Source organism: Nicotiana tomentosiformis, chromosome 8, assembly GCF_000390325.3.
Source record: "Nicotiana tomentosiformis chromosome 8, ASM39032v3, whole genome shotgun sequence".
Lineage (NCBI taxonomy): Eukaryota > Viridiplantae > Streptophyta > Magnoliopsida > Solanales > Solanaceae > Nicotiana > Nicotiana tomentosiformis.
The window spans coordinates 36,627,072-36,644,260 of NC_090819.1; the positions used below are offsets into that span (position 1 = coordinate 36,627,072).

General features: G+C 35.5%; 1 protein-coding gene and 1 long non-coding RNA gene across 2 annotated transcripts; one reads left to right on the plus strand and one right to left on the minus strand.

Moving 5' to 3' along the window:
• Positions 1-3,432: 3,432 nt before the first annotated feature.
• Positions 3,433-10,939, minus strand: LOC104098028 (heavy metal-associated isoprenylated plant protein 4). Its single transcript, XM_009604675.4, has 4 exons — positions 10,785-10,939; positions 9,930-10,096; positions 3,951-4,038; positions 3,433-3,852 (listed from the first exon to the last, which is right to left on the minus strand). The coding sequence occupies exons 1-4, from the start codon at positions 10,891-10,893 to the stop codon at positions 3,539-3,541; spliced, it is 678 nt and encodes a 225-aa protein (XP_009602970.1). The 5' UTR covers positions 10,894-10,939; the 3' UTR covers positions 3,433-3,538.
• Positions 4,063-9,136, plus strand: LOC104098027 (uncharacterized). Its single transcript, XR_686676.4, has 3 exons — positions 4,063-4,977; positions 5,338-5,411; positions 8,879-9,136. It is a non-coding gene; the product is annotated as an uncharacterized lncRNA (long non-coding RNA).
• Positions 10,940-17,189: the final 6,250 nt, after the last annotated feature.

Consider the following 17,189-nt stretch of genomic DNA (forward strand, 5'->3'; position numbering starts at 1 on the left):
TGTAATTCGGATATAAAATCCTTCAGAGATTTCACAACAATGACAGATAGCAACCAAATTCAACAACAAATGCAAAGCAAGTACAACCTCTCATGCAACAATCACTCAACTTATCACAACGGCTCAACCACTCGGCTCTCAGCCCTCAGCACTCACACTCAATGGGTACCCGCGCTCACTGGGAGTGTACAGACTCCGAAGGGGATCCTACAGCCCAAGTGCTATAATTTGCACGGACAACTCACGTGCCATAATATAATATCTAGATCCGCACGGTCAACTCACGTGCTGCACGACCAATTCACGTGCTATAGTATAATATAAGGATCCGCACGGCCAACTCACGTGCTATAGTATAATATAAGGATCTGCACGGCCAACTCACGAGCTATAGTATAATAAAAGGATTTGTACGGCCAACTCACGTGCTATAGTATAATATCTCACAATCAGGCCCTCGGACTCACTCAGTCATAAAGCTCTCCGGTCTCTAGGGCTCTCAACAATCATGAAATCAGCCCAAACAACAATGATATGACACATCAATAATGAATAATAGAGACTGAGACAAAATAATCAAGTAACTATGACTGAGTATAAAATAATAATTTAAGCAAATAATTCAACATGTACACGACCTCTGTGGGTCCCAACAATACCAACATATAACCTAAACATGATTTTTAACATGACTTATAGTCAAATTTTCACAACACATAGAGAACACATAATTATCAACAAGTTATTTAACTTTACAGTTTTTACGGGACAGACCAAGTCACAATCCCCTCGGTGCACGCCTATATGCCCGTCACCTAGCATGTGCGTCACCTCCAAAATAATCACATGATATGAAAATCCGAGGTTTCATACCCTCAGGACCAAATTTAAAACTGTTACTTACCTCACACCATGTAATTCTTTATTCCGCTATGCCCTTTCCATGAGAATTGGTCTCCAAAAGCCTCGTATCTAGCCACAATTAATTCAATTCAGTCAATACCAATTATTGTAATTAATTCCATAAGGAGATACTAATTTTTCTAATAAAATCTGAAATTAACTCAAAAATCGCCCATGGGGCCCACGTATCAGAACCCAAAAAAGTTACATAATATGAACGCTCATCCAACCACGAGTCCAACCATATAAATTTCACCAAAATCTGACACCAACTCGACCCTCAAATCTTCAATTAAAGCCTATGAAGATTTCTACCATTTTCAACCCAATCCATACCCATTTGAACTTAACAATATTTTTACAAACTTGTTGGTATGTATACATAATACTCTTATACCCAAGAATCATAATATAAATCACCTATTTTTACTCCAAACCCGAAATTGAAGAATTGAGGAAAGAAATTCTTACCTCTTTGAAGCCCTAGCAAGATCCTTGTGAAATCTTCAAACCTTGAACAAGAATTGATGGATAAATGACTAAGTCTTCACTTTCTCCCTCTAAAATGCTCTCACCTCTCTCTAAAATATTAGATTTTGACTAAAAAATAAGCGTCAATGGCTATAAATCGAAGTTGGGTCGAGTCAAAAATTAGAAAGAATGGAAGCTCCGACACAGTTATGCGGTCGCATATGCGATCGCATAACAGGTATGCGGTCCGCATACCGAACGCATAATTTGGCCTCCAAAGTTGGGCGTTACTGACCCAGTCTGCGATCATTATGCAGTCCGCATACTTGTTCTGCGATCGCATAATGCACCGCAAAACAGGTCTGCGGTCGCATAGTGTACCGCAGATTTTCCTCAAATCTTGCTCCTCTCCTGGTCCACTTTGCGACCATTATGCGGTCCGCAGAGTGATTCTGCGACCGCATAGTGATCGCAGAAATGACCCTTTTCCGATAAAATTTTCCTTTACACATCGGTGCATTGTTCAAAATTTCTCCGAGGTCGTTACACATAAGTCAACATCCGGCCAACCTTTTCAACTTAAATTCTAAACCTTGGAACCGGACCCAAACCAATTACCCCGGCAAGCCAAATAAAAACTTTAATTCATAATTTAAGCAGTAAATAGGGAAACAGGATTATAATACTCAAAACGACCGGCCGGGTCGTTACATATTTAGATATTGATTTTGCTTTCTTGATTTATCATATTGGTTTATTTATTCAATCTTGCTCTTAATTATTTAATTGCTTTATCACCAATTGAATACTATCGATGAATCTAGAATTGAACTCGAAAGTGGGAATTCTAGATTGCACATAGGATTGAGTAGAGCAAGTTCTCGAACCCGGACATTGGGGAACGGATTCGCGGTTAGGATAGACATATACCTAATTGTCTTGCTTGGTTGATGTACAAGAATTATAAATGCGTTCTTGTTAATTCTAACTCCATAGACATATAAGCATTAGGTTAGATTGAATAGGCGAGTGAGAACTCGACAGATTCTTATGAGCAATATTAACCATGTCAATCAATAAACTAGATAAATTAATTAGTCAATTCAATTAAAGAATACAATAGTAATGTTAGATAGCCCATAACCCTAGATCGTTTTCATCGCATTGATAACATAAAAATCTACTCTTCTTTTGTTCAGAGTTCTCTATTTATTTTTCTTTATTTTAATTAGTTTAGAATCAAATACTTCTAGGTTTAATCCTTGTTCAGATAATTAAGATAGTCTGATCTAGTTAATAGTTGATAACAAGTCCTTGTGGGTTCGATACTCTCTTATCACTTTATTACTTGACGACCGTGTATACTTGCGTGTGTATTTGGCCGCAACATTATTTATAGAGTAATATTCTCCTTTTCAATAGAATGACTCTCTGAACTTCTTATCTTCTTTGTCTTTTCAGGTCTTGAATATTTTGAAAAAAGAATGATGTTTTCATGCAGGACCTGTGGAGATGCATTCCATCACCGAAAGTGGCATAAGAGATGTAAGACTCACAAGTTTTGAGTTTTTTCGGAGAACGACCAAGCATTATCTTATTCCATATATGTCATTTTTATAATTCCAAATTTTAAAAGCTTGACTTAATTCTACCAAAGTAACTTCAATCTCTTTGCATTTTCCCTTTCCTTTAGAGAACTTCCATATCGAGAGAGTAATATACTCTTTGATTATCCATTTCATGTTATGATGCATTTATTACTTGATTTTATTTACTTTCACGTACTAAATTACTGAATGATTGGTCCTTATTATCTTTTCATGATTTGAGATTATTTTAAACAATGATAGGAAGAAGTGTGACTATATTATATTGAAAATTAAGTTAGCATATGACTGACATTTTAGACCATTCAATTTGAAATTTATTTAGACTTTGAGTTACATTGTTAATATTTTTTTTTTAATATTTATTTTTATAATTAAACACGTTTTTACTTAAATTTTTTTGTACAAATTAATATGGGATTCACGCGCAATGCGTGTGTTCAAAAACTAGTCAAGTTAAAAAGTATGAGTTCGAAGCTATACTATAGTTAAATTGGTTTACCACAACATACACTAGAAATATGTGTTCTACATCCGTCCCTGCATGACATATGCATCTACATGACGGAACAAGCATTAGGATTTTCATCACTGAACCACTGAGGGGCATATACATAGTGAACAAAATATGGAGCTACACCCTCTTTGTTTTTTGCTTCTACTTTCTTCACTTCGTTAAATTCAACAATCTTTTCTGTCGTCGTTTTCACTTCAACTGTCACTTTTTCCTTCTTTTCCTCCTCTTTCTTCTTTATAATTTCTGCGTGTTTGCGGAAAGTTTTTTGCACATATGTCACAACTTTTTCTGACTCAAGAACTGTCTCAACTGTTATAGTTTGAGCTTTGAAGTCTGTTTTCACGTTATGAATACCTGCAAAAAAAAAAAAGCATACATAGATGTTGAAATTATTGAAATAAAGTATCTCTGATAACACTAAAGATCTTGGTGGACTATGCATAGAGTTTTACCTTTGTGTTTGAGTAGCCTCTTCTTTAGGTCAAGTTCACACTTGTTGCAATGCATGTAAACTTTCAATGTTGTTGTCTTAATACTTTCCTTCAAGATCCAACAGAATTAAGTCAATCAAGGATCAACTCCTAGTTAAATAAATAATGCTTCTTATTGTACAATTTTTTTTTTATCTATTTTGTTTTTCACGAATTATTGCATTATGAAGAAAATGAGAATAAGCGTGTCTGATATGGCAATAGTCATTTTCCATAAAAATATTTTTTATGAGAGTTATTTCTGGTGCTTCGTTACCACAAAATATTTTTCTTAGAAACCATTTGTCATCGCAAGGGAGAAAAATGCTTCTCTTAGTTTTCGGTAGAAGTCATTTGCCTCACTTGTCGTGTATATATATATATATATATACATGCAGGCAAATAGGGTAGCAGATGTGCTGGGTCGCTTTGGAAGATCAAGGACTATATTTGGAGTTGAAATGGATACACTATTTTGGACCGTTCCTCCTATTGATGCTTTGTTTACTTTGTGCAAGGACCTTTATGCACTACCAGATATTAGGCAATTTTTGATCGATAATTCTGGTCGAAAAATGTTATCGGAGTTTCGACGCCATTTTTGACCACCATGGTTGGACACTTGTTCACATTTAGTTTGCCTTTTTTGTTTGTAAATATGCGACCACCTTTTCTACAAAAGTAGTAAGAAACTTTCGTGCGAAAACCTGCAAAATTAGCTTCTGACGTAATAATTGGTTAGGAAAGTCAATTCTTTTCTTTGACCAACAATTAAAAAAATTAAGGTTCCAACTGAAGTTGTCGGACTTTTATTTTTTTGAGATCTGATTTATTAACGACGCTGATTGATCGACCCGATTCGGTCTGTCATTGTAAAAATACAAAGTCTAATTTATTTTTTCAAATCCAATTCTATTCTATTTCATTCTCCCTCTTTCCCCTCTCTATATCTCTCCTCTCTCTCTCTTACTCTCTCTCTACTTCTAAAATTGCAACAGAGCTCTTTTTGGTTAGTCTCTCTCTCCCTCTCTCTCATCCATCTTCTATGCGGTAGAGCTCATTTTGCTTGTTACCTTGCCCCGGGGCGGATTTAGGGGCGGAAGAGGTTCATCCGAACCCCTTTCGTCGAAAAATTACACTGTAAATATAAGGCAAAATCTATTTTTCACCTCTATATATTAAGTTTTGAACCCCCTTGACACAACCCAAAAGTGTAGTTCAGTGGTCAAGGGGGTTCAAAATCTTTGAAAGGTCATACGATCAATTCCCACTAGCTACTATCTTTTTTTTTTTCGAACCTCCTTCGTGGAGATCCAGCCTCCGCCGCTGACCTTGCCTTTATTTTTATTTTTTTTTTATTCTTTTTCAGTTACATGTTGCAATGACAATCAGGAGGAACTTGGCAGATCTTCGGCGGACTCCGGCGGCAACAACGACAATGTAGTAAGTACTTTTTTTTCTCTTTATTTGTTTTAGTACCTAATTCGATTTTATTGCTAATATTTCTATTTTCTATTTAGATTTAAAGAACATCTAATTTATTTTCTCTTTACTTATTTTTTGTATCCAATCTAGTTTAGTGATTAATGTCGCCCTTGGAAGCATCTTAGATAGTGTATTTTTGAAAGACTCGACTTACCATGAGAAGCACCCTCCATATCTCTGCCTCTCTTTCCTTAGCCGGAGCTTTGCCCATTTAGTTTGCTAGGTTAAAATGAATTATGTGGATTTGATCATTCATTAGTCATATTCGGACTTTATACACATACACGCATAATCAGATTTAACTAGTATAATTATAGACATAGATTTTAGGATGAATATGGAATTTTGAGTGTCGGAGAATTTTAATTTGAAAGAATATAATATATTTTGAAAGTGTTTGGCATAATGCTAAATAAATTTCAAAATAGAAACCTTTAAAAGAACTTAACTTATTTATTTAAGTGTTTGACATAATGCTATGTAAAATTTTAAAATAGGAACCTTTAAAAGAATTTAACTTATTTATTAAAGAGTTTGGTATAATGCTGTAACGACCCGCCCGGTCGTTTTGAGTATTTTAGCCCCGATCCCCTAATTATTGCCTCCTCTATGTTAAATTATGGTTATGTGATTTATTGGGGGTGTTTGGTTTTGGTTTCGGGTGAGTTTTGGAGTGAAATGGGACATATAGTCCCTAGGTTGGAGCTTTAAGTTGAAAGAGTTGATCGTAGTTTGACTTTTGTGCAGATATCTTCGGAATGGAGTTTTGACGGTTCCAATAGCTCTGTTGGTGATTTTTGGACCTAGGAGAGTGTCCGGATGTTGATTTGGAGGTATGTAGGTCGTTATAACTTGAATTGGCGAAAGTTTGAAAGTTGAAGTTTGGAAGATTAGAAAGTTTGATCGGGAGTTGACTTTATTGATATCGGGGTGGGATTCCTATTTTGAAAGTTGGAATAGGTCCGTCGTGTCATTTATGACTTGTATGCAAAGTTTGAAGTCAAACAGAGTTGTTTTGGTATGAATCAGCATTAGTTTTAGAATTCGAAAGTTCGTAGTTTCATAAGCTTAAGTTGTAAGAGTTGACCGGAGTTTGACTTTTGTGTAGACGGCTTTGGAATAGAGGGGTTCCAATAATTTCGTATGGTGATTTTGGATTTAGGCGTATGTCCGGATGTAGATTTAGAGGTTCGTAGGTTAGTTTGGTATTTTTGGCGAAAGTTGGAAAGTTGAAGGTTTGGAAGGTTGATAGATTTGGCTGAGAGTTGACTTTATTGATATCGGGTTCGAATTTTAATTCTGAAAGTTGGAATAGGTCTGTTGTGTCATTAGGACTAGCATGCAAAATTTGATGTCATTCAGAGTTGATTTGGTATAGTTCAGTATGGGTTTTAGAAGTTGAAAGTTTATTAGCTTCCTTAGGCTTGAAGTAAGGTGCGATTCATGATTTTGATATTGTTTGGTGTGATTTGAGGCATTGAGTAAGTTCGTGTTATGCTTTAGGATTGGTAAGTGCGATTAGATGGAGCCTCGAGTGTGTTTCGAATTGAGTTTGGACTATTTTTGGGCTTGAATGGACTGTTGAAGAGTTTGGCTTCTGGCATTTTCGCATTTGCGGTGGCTTGGCCGCAGATGCGGAGCTGCAGGTGCGGCCGTTTGAGCACAAGTGCGGAGGAGGAGGCTGGCGGAGGAAGTCCGCAGATGCGGAGCTGCAGGGCGCAGGTGCGTAAGCGTAAATGTGCAATAGCTTCCGCTGAAGCAGAGCCACAAAAGCGGATGGATGGGGGATTAGTTGTTTCCGCATCTGCGATGGTATTTCTACAGACGCAGCATCGTAGGTGCGAATATATGGACCGCAGGTGCGATTTTGCTGGGCAGAATTTAATAGCGAAGGTTTGGTCATTTTTCTCATTTTTTGAATTGTGGAGCTCGGTCTAGGGCGATATTTTGAGTGTTTTTATCACAATTGAAGGGGTAAGTGATCTCTACTTAATTTTGGAGTTAGCTATTGATTATCCATTGATTATTACATCTAATTTATAATATTTTAAGGTAGGATTTTTGGACTATGATATTGGAGAGTCGATTTGAGATTGAAATTAGATGAAGCACATATTTTAGGACTCGTATCGTAGTGGGTATTCGGAATTTGTGAGTTTGGACGTGTTCCATGATGCAAACCTAGGGTTGACTTTCTGATTTTGATTAAGGATCTTAGCTTTATCATTTAGAATCATTTCCTATGTCTTTTATTGATGATATTAAGTTGTTTTGGATTGATTCGAGCCATCCGGAGGATGTCTCATGCAGGAAGGGCTTCCGATTTAGCTTGCTTGAGGTAAGTATCTTACCTAAACTTGGTTGAGGCACTAGTTGCCTGAATCATTTATGATAGTTACGTGCTATGGGTGGCACACATATGTAGGCTACGCCCATGTGCGTCCACCGAGTTATATTTCATGCTTGGGATAGTGCTTAGGCTATGATATGCCTTAATTTGATTGCTAAGCTTCATACTGTGATGTTTCTCCTATTTGTACCCTTTTTGTGAGCTATTTGTATTATATTTGAGGTTACGTTGAGGTTACTCTCCCGATTGAACATGATAAATTGCTACTTTCGTGATGTATTTGCCGGATTGAGTTATGATAGCACACTTTGTACATGCATACATTTTAGCATGTCATTTATATCAGTCAAGGAGTATGAAACTTGATATTTATTGATCATGTACATGTATTCTTGTATATTTGCTTTCTGTGTGATATGATCTGGACTGGTAGCCAGTGACCACGTCGGGCGGATTGTGATATTGAGACTGTGACCACGCCAGACAGATTACGATTATTGGTACGTGAGTTATCCGTGCGGATCTAGATATTGATATTATTGGCATGTGAGTTGTCCGTACGCCACGTGAGTTGTCCGTGCGCCACGTGAGTTGTCCGTGCAGCACGTGAGTTGTCCGTGCAGCGTGTGGATATGGATCCATCCCCCTAGGGTCACCCTCTCATGTTCTTTCTTGATGATGTACACACGGTTGTTGAGGAAAACTGATAAGTGGTTTGGTACTGAAATAGTAATATTGAGGAAACGTTTGTCGGTGTTTGATTCGGTTGTTGCATTTCATCTTTACTTGCGACTTCCTTGACTGCTATATGCTTTATTTGCATATCTTCTTTATATGCTGAATTTTTGACTGAGCAGAGTACATTAAGTAATTGTGTGTACCAAGATGGTTATTTCTGTGATTCATGACTTCAACATATTGTTGTTCTGTACTTGTTGGATTTATGAATTATACAGGTGATTAGCGAGTATTATTATAATTCTTACTTTTATTACCTCGCCGAGGTTAGTTATGATACTTGCTGAGTACATGGGGTCGGTTGTACTCATAGTACTCTCCGCACTTAATTGTGCAGATCCAGGTGTCGGACTGAGTTGTGGCTAGCTGTGAGGTGTTGTTGTGAGCATTTTGGAGAGACGAGGTAGAGTTGCATCCCGACCGCAGTCTTGGTGTCTCTTTTCCTTTTGTACTGTTATTTTCATTCAAACAGTATCAATATTCTGTATTCCAGACTTATACTTTTTATTAGAGCTCATGACACTGTATTACCATTTCTTGAGCGTTATTGTATTTCAAATCAGTTATTCATGTTAATACCATTAGACTTGTACTATTTCTATGCTATTTCTGTTATTACGTTCCGTTGTTATGTTGACTTGCCTAGTAAGTGAGTTAGACACCATCACGATCGGTTGTGGTTTGGGATCGTGATAGTTTTTGACCGAATTTGTCGGAATAGTGATTCTGACCAATAATTTTTCGACTGATCAAATTTTGTCGAAACGTCGAAAAATAAAATTTTTGACCGTTTTCAATGATTCCGGTGGTCGAAAATTGCCTAATTTCTGGTAGTGATGGGACTATTTCAAATCAACTAGTCCCAATTTGTAATAATCTTAGTTAAGACTACTTTTCATGCTTTCAATAAAATCCATCTCCTTTAGCAAAAAAAAAAAAAAAAAATTTCTATTTCATACTATTTATTCTAGCTAACACTTGAACATTTTTATTAATCTTAAGGACGCAAAAATCTTAACAAAACACTCTCCGATTTGATAACTATGAGTAACTGCTCATAAAAAGTCAGATTACTTGCTTGAGAAATAAGATTGATTACTCAACATGTTAAAACATACTAATAATACGAAATTCTTTACACTATTAGTATATATAAAATTACTACCAAAACAATACTAATTTCCGATGAAAATATCTGATTGAATTTGTTGGTAACATCTGACAAAATCCATAGGAAATTGGCTAGTCGGTAACGTTTCGATAGACTTTCCGATCGAAAAGCCCTTCCCAACAAACCAATTTTAGACGAAATATCCATATATATATATATTTGGTAGTGATAATTTAATGGCTTTATGTTTTATTTAGTAAGGTATATGCCTGCTTACCTTTTTCACTTCCTTCGTCTTTTCAACGTCTTTAACCTTCGTCTGGGATACAATTTCGACTTTCTTTTTACTCCATTTCTCTAAGCGTTGATGAATTTTCTTTGCGTCGATAGCTCCTTTTACTGCAACTTCATCTTTCTCAAGTTTCACATCCACAGTATGAACTCCTGGAGCCATGTTAAGTTGTCATGTCAAAGCAGTGGTGACTGATGAAAATACAGAAAACAAAAGCAAGATTCTTGAACAAAGGAAGAAAAACAGGAAAAGAAATTTCATTTTTTCAAACAATAAAGGGAAAGAGGTCAAAATTACTACTCTATTGTATGAAATATTTTAATTTTACCTTTTCGTTATACTTTAGACCATTCATGTTTTGATTTTACCAATTCATATTATTTCCGTTAGTCAACCATCTCGTATTTGTCTTAAACTTAACATATTGTAACTTTTTAAACTATAGTCAAAAGCAAATAAGTTTATTTGGACCTTTTTTCAAAATATTTTGACATTTGAAATCCAGGCTCAGTCCACATCGGAGACTTATTAAGAATAAGGACAAATACTAACAAATTTAAATATTCCGTATTAATTAATTATAATAAAGGGATCAATTTGGACAGCCTTTTCCATTAAAGAATCTTTGAACTGTCACTTTTCAATACATTGTTTTCATCTTTTTAATAGTCATCCCTTGCTTAAGGGAAGGTCTAGCATATAATTTTCTTCTTCTTGATCGAATTGCTCTATCTCTCATCCAGCCCTTCCTCCAAAACGGCGGATTGGACTTGAAAAACTAACGTAGTACCAATAAAAAAAAAAGAAATAAAGAAATAAATAAGTTAAAATTAAAGTTACCTTGGGTCCTCATTAGAGGTCTTCTAATATCATGTGCACATTTTGGGCAGTGGAGACGAACTTTGTAAATTGCAGTGATTACCTCTATCTTTTTCTCTTCTTTAGACATGGCGACCCCTCAGCATTTACTAAAAAGAATAGATCAGAAAAAGGATTGTTCATTCCTTTGATTTCGTTAAAGTACTTGGCAAGAAAATTGGTTGGTGGGAATTAGCAGCCGGTAGTTTACCAATATGTGGAAACTTCATGCATGAGAATTTGAATTTAATTAGTAGTAGGTTGTAATCTTTTGTACCTAAAATGGTCATAGGAAACAAAAAGATTTGGCATCTTTTTTTTTTTTTCTTCACCTCCTTTTTCAGTTTAATTTTTATTTATATAACTATATTTTATTTTTCACTCAATGTCGGTATCTGTTTTAGGGTCCTGACAAATCGAACTTGCCTCAAGGCCCACTAAAAAAGGAAAGCGCTTCATATCAAAAATAGAAAAAAACTACACGACTAAGCCACAAATAAAAACACTTTACCTACCAACAATTAGCCATTAAGTCATGCTAACAAAAATAGCCATAAAAAGTAACCAATAAATTCTTTTTTGATGTGTATGGTTAAAATACGTTGAATATACGTAGTTGAGGCAATATACAAAAAATTGAGGAAGATTGGAGGTAATTTAGATTAGTTTGAAGTCAAAATTCTTTAGCAATGATACAAACATTCAAAAAACCTAGACACAAAAGATTCTTTTAATGAGTATGATTGAAATTCGATGTAGATAATACAATATACAAAAATTGAGAAAGATTGGAGGTGATTTGGAATGGTTTGGAATCAAAATTCATCATCGAAATCAAGCATAAATTTGGAGTCAAAATTCATTGTTGAAATCAAATTTAATTTTTTTTCCTGCGGTATATGTATCTAACTTGTATCTCATGCATAAGTATACATGAATATACATGGAATACACATTTGATACATATGTCACTAGATCCTTCATACTCTTACTAAAGTACACTTAAGACTCAACCAATCTTGAAAGTTCCGTGGACAACTGGCATACCTTGAATCTAGCCTGCAATCCTTTTGCACTTCTCTTATCAAATTTCTAGTTAGAGTGAGAGCTATACACACGTGATACATGAAAGATACACAGTGTGATACACATCTCATCTTCTTCTATGTTCATCTACTACTTCGAGTTATCAATTTAAACCACCTCAAATCTGCACCAAATTATCTCAAAATTAATGTTCAAGCTCCTTAAGATGTTTCCAACATAATCGAATAACATCCAATCGAAATAAATCACAATTACACAAATTTAAAATTTTAACCCAAGCACCAAGTTTGTTCAATGGGTTCCATTGGAGTTTTTCTTCTTCACTTTCCAAGTTTCTTCATTGATTAGTTCAATCGTTTAGATGGTTCTTATGTCAAATAAGCTCATGCCAGCAGTGTGTCTAGTCTTTCACTTAATCGAATAACTTATTGGAACCACTAACTCCCTTGGGTCTCAATTTGTTAAAGCTAAATATTGTAGTAGGTACCATCCTTTTTTCGGGAAATGGACTGCTGGACAATCTCATAGTTAGCAAGCCATGTGCAAGATCAGTATGAAATGGAACAGAATATTCTTTGGAGAATTGGGAAAGGCGATATCAGATTTTGCTATGATAACCGGACTAATTTTGGTTCATTAGGTAGCAGTCTCGATGATGATGTCGAACATGATAACACAAAACTTTGTGAAGTTTTCACAAATGGAGAATTGGACTGGTCGTGCCTCAAGATTCATCCTCCAGAATCTGTCAAAAATATGTCCCTTTCTACTCAGTTTTCCCTAGAACAAGAACTTGAGGATAGCCCAGTTTGGACTGTCAATTCAACTAGGAAATTCTCTGTTGCCTCCGCTTGGAACTGCTTTAGACAGAGAAATGAAGTTTCAACCTTTGATTCTAATTTGTGGCATAAGGATGTGCCTTTCAAGATTTCTTTCTTGGCATGGAGGGCGGTCTATGATAGAGTGTCTAATGATGACAAAGTAGCTAGATTTGGCTACCCGCTGGTCTCCAAATGTTGTTATTGTCCAGCACTTACTATGTTGCCAGGAGCTGAAACATGTGAACACTTTTTTCTACCGACCATTTTTCACAAGAACTCTGGGGTCTCTTTGCTGGATTGCTGGAAATTCCTTTTTCAAAATTTTCAATAAGAGTCTTAATCTTAACTGCTGGAATTTCAGAACAAAGAACTCTATTGTCTCCTACGTCTGTAAGATTTTGGTCCCTATTATTCATTAGGAGTTGTGGAGGTCCAGATGCAGCAGTAAGTATGATACAGAAAGGCCTTCTATAACTAGATCTTATTCCTTTGTTTCTTTCAACATTGTGCAGATTGTAAATTCTCACTTTAAGATTAGTTCAGTTGGAAGTTCATGGGAGGACATATGTAATGTAATGACCCAATTTGAGCATATGAATTCAGTTAGGTGGTTTTAGATCACGAGTAGCTTCATATGATATATTATGATTTGTGTGTATCGTAGGTTTTGGTTTTCGAGCGGTTCAGGATCGATTTGCAAGAATGATTCTCAATTAGGAAGCTTTAAGTTAGAAGAGTTGACCAAGTTTGACTTTTATGTATTTGACCACGGATCGGGGTTTTGATGGTTCCATTAGATCCAGATGGTGATTTGGACTTGGGCGTATGCCTGGATTTGCATTTGGATGTCTCTAGAAGAGTTTTGGCTTTAAATGGCGAAAGTTGACAATTTGAAGGATTGGAAAGTTCATAGGTTTGGCCGGGAGTTGAATTTGATGTTATTGGGTTCAGAATGTTGTTTTGGAAGTTGGAATAGGTTCATTATGTCATTTGAAACTTGTGTACAAAATTTGAGATCATTCCGAGTTTATTTGATATGGTTCGATACGAGTTTTGGAAGTTGAAAGTCCATTAGTTCATTAAGCTCGATTTGAGGTGCGATTCGTAGTTTTGATGTTGTTATGCATGATTTGAGATATAAAGTAGGTCTGTGTTATGTTTTGAGACTTTTTAGTATGTTCAGACGGGATTCTGAGGGGCTCGGGTGAGTTTCGGACGGGTTTCAGATTATTTCGGATCATGTTGGTTATTGATGGTTTTGGCAGGTACCTGGTGTGGTCGCATCTGCGGAGGATTGAACGGAGATGTGAAGCCACACCTTCAGAGGGCTTTGCGCACCTGCGGAATTTGGGTCAGACTGAGGGTTTGTGCTTCTGCGCTTGAGGGACCGCACTCTGCGGCTGACTTGTCGCAAATGCGGTCAACGATCTTTTGAGGGATTCTCGCAGATGTGATAAGGGGACCACATAAGCGGTTGTCGCAAATGCGACTAAGTAACCACAAATGCGGATTCCTTGAAAGGTTATATTATATATCGAGGGTTTGGTTATTTCATCATATTTGGAGATTTAGAGCTCGGTTTTAGGTGATTTTGGAGAAAATTTCCTTATTTGGACTGGGATAAATATTTAAAACTCGATTTTGATTATTTTACATGTTTCCATCTTCATATTTGGCATTTGGTTGGTGAATCTAAAAGAGAAATTGAGGGTTTTTGTATAATCTTTTCTAAAATTGAATAATTGAGTTTTGAACATCGATTCAGAGTAAGATTTGAGTGAAATTAGTATGGATGGACTCGTATTCGAATGGGTTATCAGAATTTGTGAGTTTTTTCTGGTTTTGAGGTACGGGCCCGGGTTGACTTGTTGGTTAACTTTGAGTATTTGATTAAAGATTCGACCTTTATCGTTTGGGTTTGTTTCTTATGGCATTATTTGATATTTTTGAGTTACTTTTGGCTAGTTTCGGGCTGTTCGGAGGTCGGTTCGCGCGGGATGGCATTTCTAAAGTATTGTTTTGGCTTGCTCAGTATTGGTTTGGCTTGTTTGAGGTAAGTAACATATCTATAATTGGATTTGAGGGTAACTATCCTTGAGAACTATGATATTTAAGATGTGTTAGGAGTGGCGCACATGCTAGGTGACGGGCATGTGTGCGTGTACCGAGGTATTCATGATCCGGGTAGTTCTTAGGCTATTATATGCCTTGTTTTGCTATCATACTTCTTTGATTTCATGTTTTCTCCACTTTTATGACTATTTGAGTTATTATCCATGTAAGGGATCATGTCTAGGCTATCTGTGTAATTATTTGAGGCATGATAAGGCTATTTTTGTCATGTTGAGCTGTTTGCCATAGTCATAGTTATAATGTTCAGTCATGATAGTTATATCTGCATATTATATCTCTATTTTCGTGCACTTCTAGTATGATGTCTCACATTTTATTGGAGTCCTTGTACGTGATACGAGTTTGAGCTGAATTTGTGGCACTTTGTGTTATTTCGTGTCGTGTAATTAAATTTTATTTCTGTGAGATGTTGGCATATGCAAACTTGAGCAGATTGATGAATGACGTGGGCCATAGAGCCGTATTGTGAGTGATATTTGGTTCGAGTTGCACGATGTAACAGTTATATTGATATTGAGGTGGCGCGTACATCAGGCCACACATTGGGCTAAGTGGTACTGATTTTGAGGCTACGCGTGCACCAGACCACACGATTAGGCTATATGATATTGATTAGCGTTTGGACAAGGATCCGCCCCTCTGAAATTTGATATTAAGATGAGCGCATGCACAGTGATTATTATGTGTTTTGGTGAGGGGCATTGATGCCAAGCACCCGCACAATGCTGAGTGATTGTGTGTGATGTTAAGGGGCTTTGGGCCAGGCAATCGTACAATGCTGAGTGATTGTATGTGTGATGAAGTGGGGCATTTGAGCCAGGCACCTTGAGTGTGGTGAGAGTGAGTGTACTTGATGATATCACTGTGAAATTATTTACTTGATTGGTATGTTTGACATGTAGGCATAGAGATGTATTTTTCTCATGCTAGATGGTAATATGACATTTGATGACTTGACATGTATATTAATATAGGCATAAAGATGTATTTTACTTGTGCTAAATGATAATATAACATTTGATGACTTGTCATGTATATTGACATGTAGGCATGGAGATGTATTTTCCTCATGCTAACTGGTAAAAAAAAAGGTCTTATCTAATGTTGTGAATTGGAAAAACACAGTTCTTTTTATAAAATCATGTTTAATTGATTTCAGGGGTAAGATTTGGAATTTGACTATTATACTTGAAAAACATGTCTACTTTCCCTGTAACTGTGAACGAGCTGAGCATAAAATCTTTTAAGTTATTCACTTTTACTGTCTTCATTATATTATTACGAGTTGTTATTGGCTATTAGTGTTGGACACTGACCATCTTCTGAGTTCGTCACTGCTTTCAACTTGAGGTTAGATTTATTACTTATTGAGTACATGGGGGCAGTTGAACTTATACTATACTTCTGCACCTTGCACGCTGATCTAGGAGTTGAGGCTGCTGTGTATGATGGGAGCTGGCATTGAAGATGTATTTGCTTCTCGGATATACACTACTAAAAAATAGGCAAAACCCGTCAAAAGAATACCGACTGAAATCGGTCGGGAAACAAACTGACCGAAGTCGGTCAAAAAATAAGTAAATTGGTCGCAAAAGTCAAAGAAAATATTTCTGACAAGGAAAATAGTGGTCCCACAACAAAGATATAATATTTTCGATCGATTTCGGTCGGAAATTGGTGAATCTTTGACCAAGACCTGGTCATACTTGCATATTATCTACTAAAATAATATTTAATTAAAAATTTTCAAATCTACCAACCGAAATCGGCTGGTATATTTCAAATTATTTTTTAATTAAATTTTTCCGATCGAATTCGATCGAAAATTTAATTTTAAAATTTATAAAATATTTATTGAATGAGCTTTTAAATAAATAATATTTAATACTTAATTGATATATATATATATATATATATATATATATATATATATATATATATATATATATATATATATATATATATATATATATATATGTATGTGTGTGTGTGTGTGTGTGTGTGTGTGTGAATTACTTTTATATGGACACTATATCCTATTTGTGTATGTATGTGTATATATATATATATATATATATATATATATGTACATAATATTTAATTAATTTATCATCCTAAATTATAATATTCAATATGTAATTAATTATGTATATATATATATATATATATATATATATATAGAACAAAGTTGTTGCTAAGTTTTAAATTATTTAAGTTGTTGCTAAAACTTAAATATTAATTTAGTACTACATCTTATAGAACTAAGTGGGGCCGGCATTTAAATTAAATAATTTAGTACTACATCTTATCGATATTTAAATTAAATAATTTTTTTTAACATTAAATTACCGACTGACTTCGGTTGGTATTTAATTTAAATATTTTT